Below are 20,369 nucleotides of genomic sequence, written 5' to 3' on the forward strand. Positions count from 1 at the left end.
GAATGTTTTCTTTTTAATAGTAAGTTAAAATTGCTGTGTTTTCTGTGATGATCTTTTCCAGTTTGATGTCTCTGTATATTTTTGACGATTCATCCGATTCTCGAGCTTAATTCTCAAAAAAATGTGGTGACTCAAATTGTAAATCAGCCGCAAAACAAATTTGTTGTCAATGTAAGATTATCCCTGAAATGAAATATAAATTATAATTTCCGGAGTTTCCAACCTTCAGTCATCCACCAACTTTACCAGACATTGACGGACAGTGAACATGTATCATCATTTAAAAAAAATGATCTAAAAAGGGTTTGACCCCAAGCAGTCCTCTCGACAGCCTCATTCCCAAAACTACGATAAGATTCTGAGCGGGTGTCAATCACGTTGAACTCGGTGAGCCAACCTTTCAACTGTTTTTGTCATAAACAATTTTCGAGGCAATCGTGCGCTGACGTGACGCTGTCCTTCAGGAGGAGAAATTCCCCGACTTTCCTTCGTCATCGAGGATTAACGCTGGATCAGGCTCCTGAAGACGACGTTTTCAATATCGTAAAGATAGCGCAAACTTTTACCCACTTCACAAAATTGTATCAAATTATTTCAAGCTCCATCTCGAGCCACTTGCTCTGGCTTCCATCAGCACCTTCTTGGTTTTGCAAAATAAACATGGATTCATTTTTTGCCAAAGGTTTTTACACCCACCCATGTTTTAGGGGTTATAACGATGGTGGTTGTATTTGAAAATAAATGGCTTGAATAGATACCGGCTTCGCAAAACTTTGTTGAAACAAAAATGGTACGTAAATGTTTGAAAATCTGTAAGTTTTAAAGGATTTTTTATCAATTTGGTGTCTTCGGCAAAGTTGTAGGTATCGGTTAGGAATATTCAGAATAAATAGGTACACGAAAAAATCTGAATTTTCATCCACTTGTTTTTTACAAAAATTAAATTTTCCAAAATCCGTTTTTTTTTTATTTCCGAGATTTGTTGATATGTTTTAGGGGACCAAAAATCAATTTCATACATAATTTTTTTAAACTAATTTTTTATGTAAATTTGCATTTGAGCAATTCCATGTCAAATAGGGAATCGGTTATATCCGACCCTCTCCGATTTCAATGAATCTTTGTAGACATGTTATCCTAGGCCTATAAAAGCCATTTTTGTGTATATGGAGCCAGTTTCACTCGATAATGACATTTGAGAAGGGCGTACGTTTTTTTTAAAATATTTTTGTATTTCGTAATTTAAATATTGCTGTATCTCGAAGCCGTTGCATCGTATCAAAAAGTGGTCGAGGACAAACTTGTAGGAAATTTGACGGGCTTTCCGAAAAAAATACTTGAAAGAGAAAGCAATCCACTTTAATGAGATTTTATGATTTTTAAGTTTAAAAGTCAAATTTGAAGGTGAGCCCACGATTTTTTTTCGTTCAAAATTTTTGTGAAAATAGCCTAAGATGTAACAAAAAGACTCACGAAAAATGCAGGATGGAGCAACTCACCTAAAAAAGTACAAAAATCATTTACTGAAACTGCTCGTGTTCGGTTTTTAAAACCGCTGTAACTTCACAAGGATTGTACTTAGGACAATGGTCAATATGGAGACTTGTATGTAAAATTGTCTGGAGAATCGACGTGTTCGGTTTTTGAAAACTTTGACGTTTAGAGCACTTTTGAAAAAAACAGTTTCAGTAAATGATTTTTGTATTTTTTTAGGTGCGTTGCTCCATCCTGCATTTTTCATGAGTCTTTTTGTAACATTTTAGGCTATTTTCACAAAATTTTGAACGAAAAAAAAAATCGTGGGCCTTTAAATTTGACTTTCAAACTTAAAAATCAAAAAATCTCATATAAGTGGAGTGCTTTTTTCTTTCAGTGTATTTTTTCGGAAAGCCCTTCAAATTTCCTACAAGTTTGTCTTTGACCACTTTTTGATACGATGCAACGGCTTCGAGATACAGCAATATTTAAATTACGAAATACAAAAATATTTAAAACACTTACGCCCTTCTCAAATGTCATTATCGAGTGTAACTGGCTCCATATACACAAAAATGGCTTCTATAGGCCTAGGTTAACAGTTCTGCACAGTTTCATTGAAATCGGAGAGGGTCGAGAGAAAGTACCTAAAAAATTCCTGTTTTGGGCTGGAATTGCTCATTTGAAAAAGCAATTTTCCGGGATTTTTTTTCTTTTTGCAAATTGTTCTAGTGATGGTTCTGATTTATATTTTGCATCAAAATTCTATATGATGGCAAATTAAGAAAATAGATAAAATATAGTATAATTCGAAAAACATATCTAATCGGAAAATGATCTTTTGAGTGAGTTGATGAAATATAAATGCATTTTTTGGGCATTGAAGCATTATATGGCACTTTTTTTAAATTCAAGCAGTAATTTCTCGAAAAATATCGAATTAAATTAATTTTTGTTTCAAAATCATATCAATCCAATTTATAACCATTTTTTGTCAAGTCAGAGTAATGCCTGGTTTACAAAAACTGAAAAAATCTCGGTTTTGCCCTTGGCGGGAAGGATTCAATACGTTTTTTTACAAATGATGTAACATCAATTACACTACTCGACAAAACAAAACTTGTGTCAAGGGATTCACGATATCTCATCGGTTCCTCAGAGAAAAGGCATCCCCGAATCCGATGCAATCGACAGAATTTGATTTTATGTCCACGCGGACTGATGCGAATGTGGTAAATTTTTTAAAATAAAAAAATCGAACAATTTAAAAAAAACCATGCGTCTCCTCCCAACTATATGAGCCATCTACAAAAATATGGAAGCGCCTGGTGCATGGCCATTTCCTTTGAGCACAACGGAAACAACCAATACAAATGTATAAAAAAGTTGTCAAGTTCGGGGGGTCCACAGCTAGCATTTTAATGTACGATTATAAAAATAAATATTAAAAGTTTAAAATTAAAATATTTGAAAAACATTATTTTTTAAATTTATTTGTTTACCGAAATTTTATGTTTCTCAAAGGTCTATGGGTACTTCGGGATGTCCATGGTCATCTAAGGACTCCCTGGAGTTAAGATCTAAGATTCTACAGCCGTAACAAGCAAGAGGTCGTCGGATTTTGACCCCGGATCATGTGCGTATAGCATCAGTGGATATGGTAGACTACTATATGAATGTAATGGGATGTCCATGGTCATCCAAGGACTCCCTGGAGTTAAGATCTACGAGTCTACCACCGTAACAAGCAAGAGGTCGTCGGATTTTGACCCCGGATCATGTGCGTATAGCATCAGTGCATATGGTAGACGACTATATGAATGTGTAGGGATGTCCATGGTCATCCAAGGACTCTCTGGAGTTAAGATCTACGAGTCTACCGCCGTAACAAGCAAGGGTCTCTTACTTGTTACGGCGGTAGACTCGTAGATCTTTTTTTTTTCTGTTTGAGTATTAAGACACGGAATCCTGATTACAAGGACTATTGTATCGTGTTACCCATTTTTTACTGTTATTAAGCATTTCCAGATCTATAACACAGTTCCTATTGAGAGGAAAAGTGCTGTTCCATCCAGATGCTGTAAACTCCATTCCTTGCGCCTTGTGCGCTATGTATCGCTAGAACCGCGGTGACAATTTTTTCGTGTCATTTTTCAAGCTCTTCCCAGCAGCAATTATTTGCCGCGCGGGGTCTTGTAAAGACAATTGTCTTTTTGCAGCGCTACTTTTGCGGTGTTCCCTTTGCTCTGATCTGGACAATGCGACTGGACTGCAGTGCAATACCGATCGGCTGGGCATTATTTACATGCGAAGACACGAGGAAAGTATTTTGGGAAGAGGCGCAAAGGAATATCCCAAGATCGATCACATGCTTGAAGAGCACGTGAAGCAACCGTTTTATACTCATACGGTTGCTGCTACCTCTGAACTTAAACCTAAGGCTGCCACCCTGAGAAGAACCCATGACTTTCCGCTTATGAGGCGAAACCCGTAACCATTCGGCCACAGGAGGTTGGCCTCGTAGATCTTAACTCCAGGGAGTCCTTGGATGACCATGACCTCTTGTATGTTACGCAGTGTTGAAAATCCGACGACTATGATTAATTTGGCGATTAATCGCTGCCTGTTACACCTCACGAATAAGACTGCTGGGAATAATCTTTATTCTCAAATTGCCACGACTAGCTGTCATTCGTCAAGAGTGCAGACGATGATTGTAACAACCCATGACTGCTGGTGTTAAATGGGGAAAATTATAATCAGATCGCAGCAAGTTGACGACTAAACCCAATCATTGAAATTTTTATTCGTCTATGCCACAGCCAACGATCAAGTGTCAGTCGGGAAAGAAACGATCGAAGCATACTCAGAGGGCCTTTCTTCAGGCAATCGTTATTCGCTCGAAGTGATTTTTTTCAACCTTGATGTTACGGTAGTAGACTCGCAAATCTTAACTCCAGGGAGTCCTTGGAAGACCATGGACATCCCTACACATTCATATAGTAGTCTACCATATCCACTGATGCTATACGCACATGATCCGGGGTCAAAATCCGATGACCTCTTGCTTGTTACGGCCGTAGACTCGTAGATCTTAACTCCAGGGAGTCCTTGGATGACCATGAACATCCCTACTCCAGGGAGTCCTTGGATGACCATGGACATCCCTACACATTCATATAGTAGTCTACCATATCCACTGATGCTATACGCACATGATCCGGGGTCAAAATCCGACGACCTCTTGCTTGTTACGGCTGTAGAATCGTAGATCTTAACTCCAGGGAGTCCTTAGATGACCATGAACATCCCAACACATTCATATAGTAGTCTACCATATCCACTGATGCAGGGCTGCGGAGTCGGGTCATATTTCAAACGACTCCGACTCCGACTCCGACTCCGGCTTTCTTAGATTTGCTGACTCCGACTCCGACTCCGGCTCCGGCTTTGAACAAATGTTTGGCTCCGACTCCGACTCCGACTCCGGCCTACCAACTCTGGCCGACTCCGACTCCGACTCCGACTCCAGCTTTCAACAAATGGTTGGCTCCGACTCCGACTCCGACTCCACATATTTTTAAATGTTTCAAAAGTTAGTTGACTATAATTAGATGAAACGAAACTATTGGCACTACGCCCCCCGGGGCATGGCCTTCCTCTAACGTGGGATTTCTGCTCCAGCGCCTCTGACGAGACAGGAGAAACCGGGACCGACGTTTTACTTCACCATCCGATAGAAGCTCAGTGGATAAGGCGGGAATCGAACCCGCGTCTCATAGCATCATCGGGATTGGCAGCCGAAGCCGCTACCCCTGCGCCACGAGACCCAGATAATTATTATTAATTATAATTATTTTTAAAACATTGATAAATAGGATTATTTAAATACTCTCTAAGCATCATGTTTATTTCTCAAGAAAAATAAGTTAAGTAAAAGTATAGTAAAGTAAATAAACGGAAGAAAAGTTTCTAGGTTACAAGTTTTATACGTTATGGAAACAGAAATCAAAAAATATCTTCAGTTTTAGAGGCATTTTGAGAAGAACAGTTTTGTAAGTAAATTTGGATTTATTTGCTTAACCTCAAATTAGAAAATATTTTTTTCAAAGCTAATAAGTTTAAATATTAAATTATTATTTTTGAATGAATAACTAAAAGAAACCTGGCCTTAATGATCTATTGAACATTAAAATTCAATTTGCTCACTTTCAGACTGACATTTGTAAGAAGCACAGTGACAGGCACCTTGTTTTTTATTTGACAATTTTAAACGAATTTAATTTTTTGTTGTTTTTTTTTTAAGACGTACATGTACATCACGCCATGGCAGAAGGAGATTATTATTGCAAATCAATGTATCTAAACAATTTCTTCGTGGAAAGGGCGCTTTTCAAATATCTGTGACATGAAAAATATTTTAACCTGGACATTTTTAATTTATTTTTATTTGCAAATTTTATATACTTTAAAAAGTAGGTGCACGATACTTCGTAAATCTTCACCTAAAACGAAGCTTTATGAATGATCTTTCGTCTCCATCAAAATATATGAAAAATCTTAAAATATAATAAAAAACAAATATCCATAAGTAAAATATTTTCTAGGTCACAAATATTTCATTTTTTAAGGTACATTGATTTGTAATGATTATCACCTTCCGTAATATTGGCGTGGGACATACAGTATGAGAAAATTCGTACCAGTTGATAATATTTTGATTCGGGTTTTTATTTCTAATATTTGAAAAATAAATTAAAATCCTATATTTTGTTCTATACATTTTTTTATTAGTTCATTTTTGTACTGAATTCCTGAGATTTGTTCAACCTAAAATCAACAACCTAAAATCAACATCAACATCAAATCAACATCAACATTTACCTAAAATCAACATCAACATCAACAATCAATGATTATTTAAAATTTGTTGCAACTTCTTTTGACATATTTTGTTAGTTTCAATTATTTTAAAAGATTGTTATTACCGTTGATTATTTGTTACAAAAGTTAAACTGCCAGTGACTCTTTTTCGATCTGCAAAAACAGTGATTACTATTTATAATCTTTTCATGTACCTAGTAATTTTTTCCTAAAAAAATGATTTAACTTAAAATCTCTAAGTCATTCTCTATGCAAAAAAATAAAAATATTCGCTGATGTAGTTTTCGAGACACAGCCCTTTTAAGATGTTACATCCAATTTTCAATAAGAAAACCAAAACAATCAATACAATTCAAGCAAAACATTGTAAAACGGCCGTTGTCATTTTTCAAAACATTGAGAAAAACGAGGATGAAGTCTGCGGTTAGTTTTTCAATTCCTATTTTGAACATATGTGGCTGACTATGGATATTATTCGTATAAAAAACGCAAAACTAGTATTGTTATGTTCCCCCGTATTCAATTTTCTGAAAACATTTCATTATTGCTGTAAAATTGATGATAAAATTACATAGGCCTCTTAAAAAAGTTAACAACATGCGGGATCGATTAAGCCCTTTGCGTTTTATCGCCTTGGTAAACATTGGCGTGTTTCATTTTCCATTTGGGCCCTATGTCAAACGACCAAACACGACGTCCGGATTTGTTTTTGTTGTTCTTTTGTTTTTTGGCCTCGCAGGCCAAACCAAAACAAATTATGATTTCGTGTTAGGTCTTTTGCACCAAAGAAATTTTTTCTCGTTTTATACGTATTTTTAAAAAAAATATTTACAAACCGGTAGTGTGGCAGGCTTACAATGTGGGAAAGAAGGCTCTGGCGATGCGGTTCGGGCAAAACAAGGCGGACAAGATTCAGTTTGTGTCCGTTGATAAGCTGTTCTTCGGGAAGCAGATCCTGGTCAAGGAGTGCATGGAGAACAATTTCTTCGAGGAGATTGACACCGGCCAGGACGAAGTGTCCCGCGTGTCGATGTTCGTGTTCCTACCCACTACCGAATCCAATGCACTGGACAAACTCCTTGCCCGCCTCATCTCGTCGCCGGACATCCTCTGCGAGGTCGTCAACGAGGGCATTTCCGCGCCCCGTCGTCATGAAGACCGTACTGGGCCGACTAGGCATGGGCAAGCTGTTCGAAAATTCGGCCAACTTCTCTGGCTTCTCGAATAAAGCCCAGATCGGCGAAGTGCTGCTAAAGTCAAAGATCACCGTCAACGAGGAGGGACTGACGATCCGGCCATGTTTCACTGTAACCATCCGTGCATCATCGTCATCTAGGACTACGCTACGCAGGCCGAGCTGTTCAATGGAGTTTACCGCCAGCCAGAGTGATTTTTGATTTTTGAAGCCGGAACGACCCCAGAAGATGACTCAGCTGGAAACCAAGGATGAAAGCTCCGAGGGAAGTACCGCGTTCGATGAGTTTTTGGTCATGATTAATGAAATTGCTTGACCGTCTTGGTGCACACATAGAGTGAGGACAACCCGCCCAGAATGACTTCTTGGAGGAAACGCATCAAGGCTTCTGTGAACGGCTTGGCCGAGAATCGGGGTAAATGATACACTCAACCCCCGGTGGTTGGTCACTTTTTCGTTTGACACTTTTTTAGTTTGTACCCCGTTGGTTGGTCAAAGTCAAACTAAAAAGTGACGAACTGTCACTTTTTTTCACGGCGCTCACGCACACTATAAAACAAACGTTTGGTAGTGTGTGTGAACTCCGTGTAAAAGGTGTGTCAAACTAAAACGTGACCCCGTTCGTTTGACAACAGTTGGTGTCAAACCATCGGGGTTTGAGTGTAATGATTATTGTTCTTCCAATGCGGACATTATTATTCAATGGGTGTTTTCGTCGGAAAGAGATAGCGACACGGAATAGAAAACTGGAGAAAATTTAAAGAATCACCCATAATATCTAAAGGTTTTAAGTGATAATTTTGTCTAATAAATCTTTGTACACTTTTGGTGATGTGTTTTGTTTTTGTATGTTTTAAAAACTAGAAAATTGATAGAATCATAATGAAGCATGTCTTGAGTGAGTCAGCCAGAATCGACCAGAATTAACGGGGAATTTTTATTTTGAATAATTTTTTGTTAGTGTTAGTTAGGAACGGTTTGTCAGTCGTCTGGATCGGTGTGGTGGCGGTGATTGCCGGTGCTGACTTGTACTGGCCGCCGCTGCTTCCGGTAGCAGATACTCTTTGGAAGGTGCCTTTATTGGTTCACAATCAACAGCCTCTTCCTGCTCGTAGGCGAAGCTGTCGTCTGAGGCCAGCATGTTCTTGTTTTGAACACTGACCGTCCGCTGCTCCAGATCGATGCTCCGTGCGGCGCTCACGTCGTCAACCCGCTCGTTTGGCCACTTCCGCAGTCGTCATCAACACTTGATACTTTTACCGGTTTGTTCTGGACGTCGTCGGTTGGGTTGATCCCTGGGGTAGTCGTTTGCGGAAGAAGGTTCACCTGGTACACGTCTTTGCTGCCGAAGCGATCTGTGTGCTGTCGCAAATTCTTTCGTGAAAAAGTTAAAGAAGCGGGAACAGCTGATGGGGGTTGAGATCTGAAAGCAGGATCCAAAAACAAATACTAACGTAATGGAAAATGCATCGTCCACTCACCCAATATTCAGCTTTTCCGAAATGCTGGCGAATGTGCATAATATGGTCGAAGGTAGCTAAGCCTAGTTATCGGCCATGGGCGAGTACAACTGCCCGAACCGATATGAGGTTGTCCTTGTCGACGTAGATGTGTTCCATGGCCTCCCACGGTATCGCTGCACCGTTCCGTCTCGGCCGCTGGTTGTTTCGCACCAATTTAAAACAAAGGGCCATACTTTGTTCTGGTGTTTGTTATGAAAGACATTGTTTTTGTCCCTGGGTCTAACACGAATCCAAAACAAAAACAACCCGGTTTCCACATTGATCCTTAGAGGCAAAGGGTCTATGAGGATTTTGAATAAAAACAAAATATCATTGGCTTTGGCCTTTTGTAAAATAGCTATTTTTTCACATAAAAATCACTTTTTCATGCTTTTCTCGATATGACGTGATAGTTTAAGACTGTTAGCGTTGTTTGCAGCGATAATCCTGTTTGTTTACATTTTTGACTTAGGACCTTTTACATTGTTTTGCTTGAATTTTAGCATTTCAAAGAATATGCATTTCGAGATAATGATGTTTTTTGCTTCATATGACTGTCAAGTATCTCTGGGCCAAGTTTCAGAAGGTTTACTGATGTAGTTCTCGAGATACAGCCATTTTAAAATGTTATTTCCGTTTTTTTCAAACAAAATCCATAAAATCAATTCTCGAGAACTACATCAACAAACCTTCTGAAACTTGGCCCAGAGATTCTTGACAGTCATATGATGCAAAAAACACCTTTATCTCGAAATGCATATTCTTTAAATAACGGTATTTTGAGCACCGTGCATTCGCTATCGGGGTAAAAGATGACTTTGTGTGTACTTTTTTCAGAAATAATTGGATGAAATTTGGTCAAATTTGAACATAAATAAAGTCTGACTACATAACCAATATTTTTTATTATTTTTTGAATTATGATACTACATACTTGGGTAAGAGGTTATCATTTAGTGATTATAGTGTAATAATACAATTAGAGCTTTTCAATCACAATAAAAAGCTTCAAATACATGATGGCATCTGATAAATCAATTAAAAACATAAGTTGTTTTGTAAATAAAGCTGTTATATAAGAAATACTGAACAATAAAAAAAAACATATTTTTTGTTGAATTTAAGATAACTCCGGCTCCGACTCCGACTCCGGCTTATCAGAAATCTTCGGCTCTGACTCCGACTCCGACTCCAGCTCATAAAATTTAGCCGACTCCGGCTCCGACTCCGACTCCGACTCCGACTCCAGGTCCCCAAAAAGACCCGACTCCACCGACTCCTGCTCCGACTCCGACTCCGACTCCACAGCCCTGCACTGATGCTATACGCACATGATCCGGGGTCAAAATCCGACGACCTCTTGCTTGTTACGGTGGTAGAATTGTAGATCTTAACTCCAGGGAGTCCTTAGATGACCATGGACAACCCAACACATTCATATAGTAGTCTTCGAAAAAAATATTTTCAAAAATTTAAAATCAAGAAAATATTGAATGTTTGGCCCGTTTAATATGTTAGTCATAATTTTAAATTTTTGAAAATATTTTTTTCGAAAAGATCGGAAAATTTCACGAATGTTTCATATTTTAACATTGTAAATCGGACCTATAGTTGCTGAGATATCGACATTAGAAAATGATGGGTTGTTTGGGTAAGACTTAGAAAACATCAATTTTCCTGTTTTTTAGCCTTTGCATAGCAATATCTCAGCAACTATGGGTCGCATCAACAAAGTTCAATAAAGCAAAATATAGAGAATTTTCTCAGCTTTTCAAAAATATTTTTTTCAAATGTGGGCAAACATGGGCACTAATTTTAAAAAAATGAAAAACTGCGACTATTTTCAAAAAAGTTACCTAAAAATGGCTATAACTTGAAAACTGTGCACTTTATCAAAAATTCACTAAAGTACTTTTTGATTGCAAATTCGATTTTACATCGAAAAATGAAGTTGAAAAAATTTTGCGACCGATATTTCGATTTTTTGAAAAAATCAGTATTGATTCAAAAAATCATAACTCGGTCAAAGATTTTTTGCCCATTCTGGAAATTTCTGAAAAGTTGGCATTTTATGTCCTCTAAAACATATCAAAAAATAAAAAAATAAAAATAGTGTTTTTTTGCAAATCAAGTTTTAGTGACAAAAAGTTAAATAAAAAATCACCAAAATTTTTTTACCGTGTATCATTTTTTTTCAGTGTAGTCCATATCCATACCTACAACTTTGTCGAAGACACCAACTCGATCAAAAAATTCCTTCAAAAGATACAGATTTTTGAATTTTCACATATCATTTTTGTATGGACAGCTGCCAAATTTGTATGGAAAATTATATGGACAAACTAATGATGCAAATTGGCTTCTTTGGGCATACCGAAGGCACCAAAAAAGTTTCAGCCGGATTAAAAAATACAAAAAAAATCGAATGACCGAAAACTCAGAGAATTGCTCTGCTTTCTTTTTGGAACGAATTCGCTCAACCTAAAAATATAGTGCGAAATTGGTCATTTAAAGAGGATGGTGAACGCTCTGGAAGGGACCATATCCGCTTGACGAGTGCTTACTTTTAGAGGGGTTTGAAAAGATGAGACCACTCGCAGCCTACCGAAAACTTAAGGTCAGGCCTCTTGAGGCCACTTTAAAAAATGCCGAAAATAACTTGAAGTAACCGATCCTTGGCCCACCACATGCCATGGCTGTTTACCCTCCAAGGCCACTCGAGATGATACATCGCCCGTCAGCTCCAGAAAACGACAACCCCGTGGGAGGCACCCTCTTCCGCTGTGGCTGCGGGTTAATCCGCCAAATTTAGCCCATAATTTGTCTGGCCGCCAGAGTAATCCTCTGGTGGTGGGAAAGCTAAAAAAGAAAAAAGGACGCCACTGAAGTGGGGTCTCCATAACGCAATTTTTGTGGCGAAATAAATTGGCATTTATTATTACATTTTGGTTCGGTTTTATTTGCCCCAACCCGTAACCTAGTTTAGTTTGGCCGGGGTTTTCTTACGTGGGAGGAATCCATCGGCAACCCTGCCGCACCATCCATAGCACTTCATTGAAGAACAAGAGGGCTGTCTTGGCTTCGTCGTACGAAAGTGGGAAAATGCACATTGGTGGATTTTCCAATAGCTGTTGTACGTACCGACAATCTGATGGTACATTCGATTTTGGGACGGATTGACGCGTAATTCAATAAAGGGCAATCACTTTGGCAAGAGCATCTCCCTGGATGGAATGTCGGAGTCGACGGGTAATGGCATTTTATCATGCGGGAATTATCTGGTAGATGTACAGCTCGGAATCATGGTGGTTTAGTTGTTTTATCGACGCTAACGATATTTGCAGATTATTTTTCGATGATCAGAAACTTATCATTGTATTTATTGTTGGAAGTATTAGAAATTTGCAGATATTTTTTCTCGTTTTTGTTCCTTTCTCATTGAAAAACAGCGTGTAACAATTGCTTCCTTGATGAAATGCTTTAAAATTTATTTTCGTCTTTGAACCTTTTCAAATGTTTGTCGTGATTTAAACATCAAAACATCGGCGACTAAAATATGTGGACTTCCACTGGGTTCCACTCATTCTTCAAAATTTAATTTTTTGCAAGGTTGGTATTATCTCACCTGATTCTGATATTAAATTTAGATAGCATTTTTTGGCACAAGATTGCCTAATGCTTAATGATAATGACACTTTGTACATAAAGAAAAAGTTTAAAACAGGTTTTTAAATTCGTTTTGAAAAATTCAGGTCACTGCCTTTCTTGACAGAAAACATCTTGTGTGACAAAAGGACTACAGTTGATCCGTCGCAGTTGATCTTCCTCTTTCAGCTTTTATGAGTATTATTAAAGTTTTCGGTTAATAACTGGATTTCTTCCGGTTTTTTTTTCTCTGAAAATGTTTATAATTTGAACCAATTGTATAATTAACTCCAAAGTGAAGAAAATGTATAATGGAAAAATATGCAATCAGGGCAGTTTAGGAGGCAGTTGCAAATATTTTTAAAATTGTTTGTTTCCCCCTCTTCAAAAACGGTCCGAAAAGTCAGGAGGCAAAAACATATTTTTTTTCAGAAAAAATCTAAATTTCAATGGAATTTTAAGTGAGTCAGGTGGAAACAAATTAAAATGCATTTCCTTGCGTTTATAATCACATGTCTGAGTTTATTTAAAAATTTTTGGATTTTTTGTGATTAGTGTGCTGACCACGGGGACGCGCTGTCTTGTTTAAGCATGCTCATTTTTATTTCTTTTGTGTCGCTGTTTGTGTGCTTGGGTGCGTGGTTATTATATATAGGTGAAGGGATTTTATTAAATGATCATTATATTGCATTATTGTATTTAATTGATTATATAACCACACTATATTTTACACTTAACACATTATACAAAACACATATGAAACTGTAAACAGGAGCGTTTGGTACGGTATGTCCACGCATCCTTCCTCCCCTGTAGATTCTGTGAAATGTGCTCCGTTCACAGAATCTGTCTCTGCGATTAATGCAACGCAGTAGGCCTGGCCGCTTTAATTTATGCAATACATCTTCGGGGTTACTCAAGTGTACTGCAATAATTAATATTGACAAGAAAGAACTTGGGGCGTAATCTAACCCCAAGTTCTTCCAGGATGCTTTCTTCGGACTGGCTGCGCTTGTGTTTAAAAATATTTGGAATTTTTGTGATTTTTATCACAAAAAGTTTTATTTGCGCAAACAAAAATATTTTCGCTAACCCTCTACAACCCAACCCAGTCTTTCGACGGGCTTCGATTTAAAAATTGAAAAAACCAATTTTTCATCAAATTTTTGATATTTAAAAAGCATTGGAAAGAAGAGATCTTAAAATTTTGGAAAGTTTGTGGGTTGGTAGTTGCACTTGTTTTATGTGACTTTGCCAAATGTCACTTTTTCAGAGGTTAACTTTGGCTGTTTTTTTTACTAACATGACCTATATTATAGGTAAAAAGAAGTATGCAGTTATTTTTATAGTGTCCCAGACTATGCCTCTACGAATTTTCAAGCGATTTAAATAATAATGGTGTCATTTCATAGCAGAAAATGGGAAAAAACAAGCAAAAAATTGAAAACGTGGCTGAAAAAACATGAAAAAATAAGATAGGCAAAATATAATGATAGGAGGTGGTAGAATTGGCCAAATAATACGAAAAACAAACATAACCCTCTACAACCTAACCCCGCCTTTAGATGGGCTTCGATCTAAAAAATCACCTAAAAATAATTTTCCAACCGATTTTTGATCTTTAAAAAGCATTGGAAAGAAGAACTCTTAAAATTCTAGAAAATTTCAGCGTTGGAAGTTTAACTTGTTTTATGTGACTTTGCCAATGTTTTTAAAAATGTCATTTTTTTAGGGGTCAACTTTGACTGTGTTTTTCAGTAACATTTTCTATATTTTAAATAAAAAGAAGTATGCAGTAATTTTTTTAGTGTCTCAGACTATACCTCTACGCTTTTTTTTGCAATTCAAATGATGATGGTGCGATTCTATAGCAGAAAATGTGAAAAACATGCAAAAAATTCAAAAAGTGGCTGTAAAAACATGAAAAAATTAGATAGGCGAAACCTAATTATATTAAGTGATAGAGTAGGCCAAATACTACCAAAAACAAACATAAACTAAACAATATAAATGCAAATTAAAATACTAAAAATGAAACAAGAAAATCGTAAAAACAAGAGAAGTAAATTTTTTCGTAAAACAAAAGTTGCTCAAAATGACCTCCTAAATACGGGAAAAGTAAATATTTTCGAAAAAAAATTTGGGCTGTAGAGGGATAAACTAAACAAGATCAATGCAAATTAAAATACTAAAAATAAAACAAGAGAAACATAAAAAAGAGAAGTAAAGTTTTTCGTAGAACAAATGTTCCTCAAAATGACCCCCCAAACACGAAAAAAAATAAAAATCTTCGAAAAAAAAATTGGCCAGTATAACCCTCTACATAGATTATTTTAAAAATCATTAGATTGCTACCAGCTGTACGATGAATTTTTCATGCCTTTTTTCATTGACATGTTGAAATTCTGAATTCTTTTGTTCATTTAATATTATTTCCCTTGTAATATAAGCAACAATATGTTGTTTTTAAGTAAAAAAATATAATGAATCAGACAAATTTGAAAAGAGGCAAAGCAGCCCAACACACAGCTCACCTCTAAACTTTTTTTTGCTCCGGGACCTGATTCAAATATAAGATATCAGAATATAAGAGAGATAAGCATGTGAACATCAGGGAATTTCTTTCAATTAAAACGAAACAAGCTTATTTTTTTTATAAAATTTAAATATAATTTATTGTTACAGCATTTTATCATTTCATTAAAACTTATTCAATCGTCAAACACGGTTTGTGGAACCAATCTCTAAATCTCTGTGTGGATAAATTCTCGCTTCATTTGTTTCACTTCAAGTTACCAACTAAATTCCTCCTTTCGTACAGATTGACTCGCGATTTTGCTATATCTCTAAACGTACAGGCTGAGGAATACTTAAAACTATTTACAAAATCATGACTGAGAGTTGAGAGTCTTCCGGACTATCTACGAGTAGTTTATAGCTTTTTATATGTATTTTCGTTTTATAGTTTCTACGGCGCGTTTCTTAACTTAGGTTACTGAAATTACGCTCAAAATGATAACCTCTTCCGGAGATTTTTTAAACTAAATTAAATATGACCAATTTCAACGAAATCCTTAGTGCATTTTGATTTGTTATTTCACCAACTTATAGTTTGTCAAGTATACTCAAACCAGTTTCATCGCGTCATTTGCATTGAAAGAATGTTTTTATATTATTGGTTCGTATTTACAGCTTGGAATGCAACGTCTTTTGATATGTGGATGCACGTACTACCATTCAGACAGATATTTTTTTTCCTGTGGTTTACATAAAGATATAATTCAGTCCTTCAGTTGTATTTTCTTATATGTGTTATATCCAATTTTTTACACAACATGCACAAGCAATAAACGAAGTTTCTTTTCTGGAAAAAAATCTGGTTCGACCTGTTTGATGCTGATGTAACGTTCTTTGGTATTGGTTGTGATATTTTAAAACATTATATTTCCTGTGTGGAGAGTTTTGGAAAACTCCCCTTTGCGCAGCAATTGAGACTTATTGACTGTTTTATTAGTTGTTTATTAGAGTTATCAACGGGCTTGATATTGTCAAAATAATTTTGAGATATTTTTGTAATAAGACTAGCTCGAGAACATAAATATAAAATAAGCTTAATTGAGAAATAAAATGTTTTTTTTTCCGAGTCATTACATTGTACAAACACTGTTTTTCTCCCTCATACGTGTGCGTGCCTCCCTCGTTTGTCGTGGCTGAGTAGCACAAATTACAACTTCATCAACGCTCCCTCCTGAATTCCGGGGGAAGTAGGAAACAGACGGTCGTACCATTAAAAGCACCTACGCACAACAACAGCGGAGCCCGTCGGATCGTCAACGTCCTTCTCCTTGTTGGGTGTTTCTCGGTAAATTTTGGAAACAAGGATAAAATAGCCATAAAAAGGTAATCAACCCAAATAAATCCTCCCACCCCCTCCTTGGGCTTTGTTTTTTGCTGCCTGTTCTGATGCTGTGGGGTATTTGGGGTCAAATTGGAACCATTTTTAATTTGACGGGTATTTGGAAGGTGTTATGAGTTTAATAGTTTGATGTTGAATAAGACTTATTTTACATAAAATAAGGACAACTTTGGTATTCCAAAGTCAAGCAAAAAATCATAATAATTGGCATACCTTTGAAAAATACAAAATTTGCCTGAATTTTGCTCAAACATATATTGGCAAAATTAAGAAAATCAAATTCACAAATACGTTGGATGTGGAAATAATTAGAAAATAAGCTTAACTTTAACATTTCATTCATACAAATTTTCAATATAGATTTCAATTGTCCCCAAAAGCCCCACTGGCAGTAGTGGCCATATCAGCTAACGAGCTCAAACTCTGCCAGCTTTGACGGATGAAAGAGAAGAGATTACGTCCTTTTCTGTTAGGGGGGAGGAGAAGCATAATAATCTGTTTTGATGGCAGTTTAAAATATGTATACGTTGTGTGCCAATCCAGTTGTAATGCGTCATTAGAGGATGAAACGAACGGTGACAACCAACCCCCTAATGTTGCGCATAAGTTTGTTTCCGACGACTAATCCATGAGTGTGTGTCGTTTAGAGGAGATTAGTTTTTGCAAACATAGTCTGTCGAAGGAACAGGAATCAATTAGAACCAACGGTTTGGTCCCGGCAAATTGTGGGTTTGGAGAGGGGGGTTCCTGCTAATTGCTGACCTACGAGGTAAGCTGACCTCAAGCGGAAGGGTTCTCCCGCTGTTCGGGCTAGACATGGCTAACGTTACTCTGATATGATGCTATCCCTACTTCTGTACATGCACTTACACACACTCTCAAACATACATTCACGTGTGGTTCCTGCGGATAAAATCATTAGTTCTTTCTCGTCTCTACACGGTAAGAATGTACAAACCGAAGGGAAGAATCAAAGCACATACTCTTCTACGGCTATTTTACATTCCAACGTTTAGCCATCAAAGTCCTAGACGCCGGCGTAGCCCGACTCGGAGGATGCAGGAGAGGCCGAACCGGACGATAATGTGGTCAACAGGGTGGTCTCATACTTGGATATCGTCGCCGTTGGGGCAGAGGAAAATGGTTCCGCACCCACCGGACTGTCCGCCGACTGACTGCTGGCAGCACCAAAGTGTTCCCCGGCCAGGCAGTCCGACCTTCGTCGGGCAATCATCATGTGGCTGGACTTGACCGCTATCCACTCGTTCCGGGAGGCATCGAACCACGTAAGCCCCAGATTGTACCGTCCGTTCAGGTTGGCATGCTGGCAGTGGGAGAACCACCAGCCTCCCTCGTAGTTACCGGCACAGTGGGTGTTCGAGATGTCCCGGTCAACGTCGATGGCGGAGAACTGCATGTGGTTCTGGTACTCGAAGGCATCGGACGCGTTCCCCTTGTAACCGGCCAGCTCGAGCCGGAAGCCATCCTCCCGAGACCCAATCCGGAACGCCTCGTAATCCGCAAACCAGGTATTGTCGTAAATGTCCTGCATCACAATCCGAAGCGTCGAGCAGTTGTCGTTGGTAAGATGGTGCAACGCCTCATTGCCGATCCAAAACTCCCCGGCCGGCGTCCCAAACCCGTTCGCGTAATCCTCCCAGGACCGATTAAAGTCAACCGACCCGTCCTGGCGCCGCTGGATCGTAGTCCACTCGTTCTCGCACTGGGTCATCAGCGGATGGTGCTGACCAACGGGGGCAATCAGGTACAGGTTACTCTCGCCACTCTGACCCGTCCCCTCGACCGCACCCTCACCGCCGTGAACCTTCATCTGCTCGACCTGGGTGCAGTCGCGGGGCAGCTTGCTAATGATGGTCTCGTACTCGGCCTCGACGTGCTCCAACTGTTGCACCAGCCGGGAGGTGCGCTGCAGCTCCGACAGCCGGGACGAGGCGTTGAAATCGGTGCGAGATTCCGCCTCCAGCTGGAAATGGGGAAAATGGGAATTAATTAACGCACATCGCTCAATTGGATCGCTTTGGCGGCGAGGGTAATTAACGCTTGGCCATCGCGTAACCTAGAGTTATTAGCGGTGATCTCTATCGAATAATGGGCATGATTGATTTGATTTGCTGTTTCTGGGCGATAACCTTTGATTTGTGTTAATTTCATGTGAATTGGTGGAATTCCACGATAGCACTGGTGGGATACCACTTTCACCAATATCAAAGTATTCATTTCAAAATTTTGAAATGTGATTACGCAAATTTAGTTTCCAAATTAAATTTCTTTGTAAACTTGATATTTGGCATGAGAGGGCCCTATGAAATGGGAGAACTTATTATAAAGTGCCAACCCTAATTGATGTCTGAAATAAGTGTTTTATTTTCTTCCAAAAGCTGAAAATCCAACATTATTTTTTGATATAATGAGCAGAAATAAAACTAAAATTTTATTTTCTTCATTTTCACATTGAAAATTTAACCAATATTTTCTGAGATATTGCAAGATGACAAATGAGGACCGATTAGATGACACGAAGAAAAAAAAAGAAAAGATTTTTACACAATTTATAATTTTCGCTTTTCCTTCATTAAGTTAAGTTTTCCAAAAGACAAAAAACTGTGACTTTGATTTGAAAATGGAGCACCTTATAAAAAAATGTGTGCAAGCCATGTTCGATTTCAAATTTGATTTTTCACCTATGAATTGTGTTTGAAGTTATATTTGAGTCTCGTTTTTTCCAATATAGCCGATGAATTTTTTTTTCAAAGTTTATGTTATTAACTGAAAAAAAATCATCAAAAAAATTGATGGTAATATTCTTCAGGAAATGTGGACAGATTTTGTGTCCAAATCAACTTTCTTAATTTTTTTTTCTTTTTCTGCCGAAAATATTTTTTTGTCATCTTCACAGAAAACAAGTTAAATTTTGGAATGTTGAAAATTTGGTTGGTTCAATATTACTTCTTTTTTAAGTTATTACCAAGAAAATGTGTAAAAATGGGAAAATTCGGCAATTCCTGACGTGGAATTAAACGAGTTGCTTACAACATTTTTTTGTAATTCTCAAAAACGCTTCTTGAATGAAATGTTATGTCAAACATACAGTTGTTTTTTAAATGCACCGTCAAAAAAAAAAAAAATGAACAATGTTACTTTTCGATACTAGTTCTGAAAAGTTTAACTTTTCAGCACCCATTTTTGGTAGGGAAAAGTAGCCCCCCCCCCCCCTTTCGACTTTGATCAGAGTCGAGGGACATAAAAATATTTGCAACGGCAAAACAGAACAACTTATCGCTCGGCAGAAAAAATGGCGAGCTTCATCGAGTGATTTTTGTAGTGTTAAATTCACAAAAATTACAGTTGATTTTCCAAAGCATGGCATTTTTCTGCGAATAAAAATAATTTGTTTTGTTATGGCAGAATTCTGTCGACCCCGAAAATCAAAAATGAGTGTGTCTGTGTAGGAAGTAAGCAAGAAAGTTATCATCTTTTTTTTTGTTTGGAAAGTTGTCTGAATAGTGAAAAACCACAAATTGACTGGAAATAAGACCAAATCCTTTACCTGCCAAACATATGATGATATCCCCTTGTATGGACGGATTTTTAAACTTTGTGACGTAAATTTCTTTCGAAAATCTTTCCAAAATTTAAATAAAAATAACTTTTAAACCCGTTTGCGACTACCGTTTGGTGGTCGAGCTCGTACGTTTGTCAAACGCGTTCTGACCCGAAATCCCTTTGGCCA

General features: G+C 37.7%; 1 protein-coding gene and 1 long non-coding RNA gene across 2 annotated transcripts in view; both read right to left on the reverse strand.

Annotated features, from left to right (window-relative positions):
- Positions 1-8,449: 8,449 nt before the first annotated feature.
- LOC119769905 lies at positions 8,450-9,336 on the reverse strand. Its single transcript, XR_005278574.1, has 2 exons — positions 9,037-9,336; positions 8,450-8,978 (listed from the first exon to the last, which is right to left on the reverse strand). It is a non-coding gene; the product is annotated as an uncharacterized LOC119769905 (long non-coding RNA).
- Positions 9,337-15,349: 6,013 nt separating this feature from the next.
- LOC6045820 (protein scabrous) overlaps positions 15,350-20,369 on the reverse strand; it is an 83,219-nt gene continuing 78,199 nt past the window's right edge. Inside the window, exon 4 of the mRNA XM_038261760.1 lies at positions 15,350-18,602. Within this exon, the coding sequence (XP_038117688.1) occupies positions 17,646-18,602 (957 nt within the window). The 3' untranslated portion in view covers positions 15,350-17,645. The remainder of the gene's footprint in view (positions 18,603-20,369) is intronic.

This window comes from Culex quinquefasciatus, chromosome 3 (genome assembly GCF_015732765.1).
Source record: "Culex quinquefasciatus strain JHB chromosome 3, VPISU_Cqui_1.0_pri_paternal, whole genome shotgun sequence".
NCBI lineage: Eukaryota > Metazoa > Arthropoda > Insecta > Diptera > Culicidae > Culex > Culex quinquefasciatus.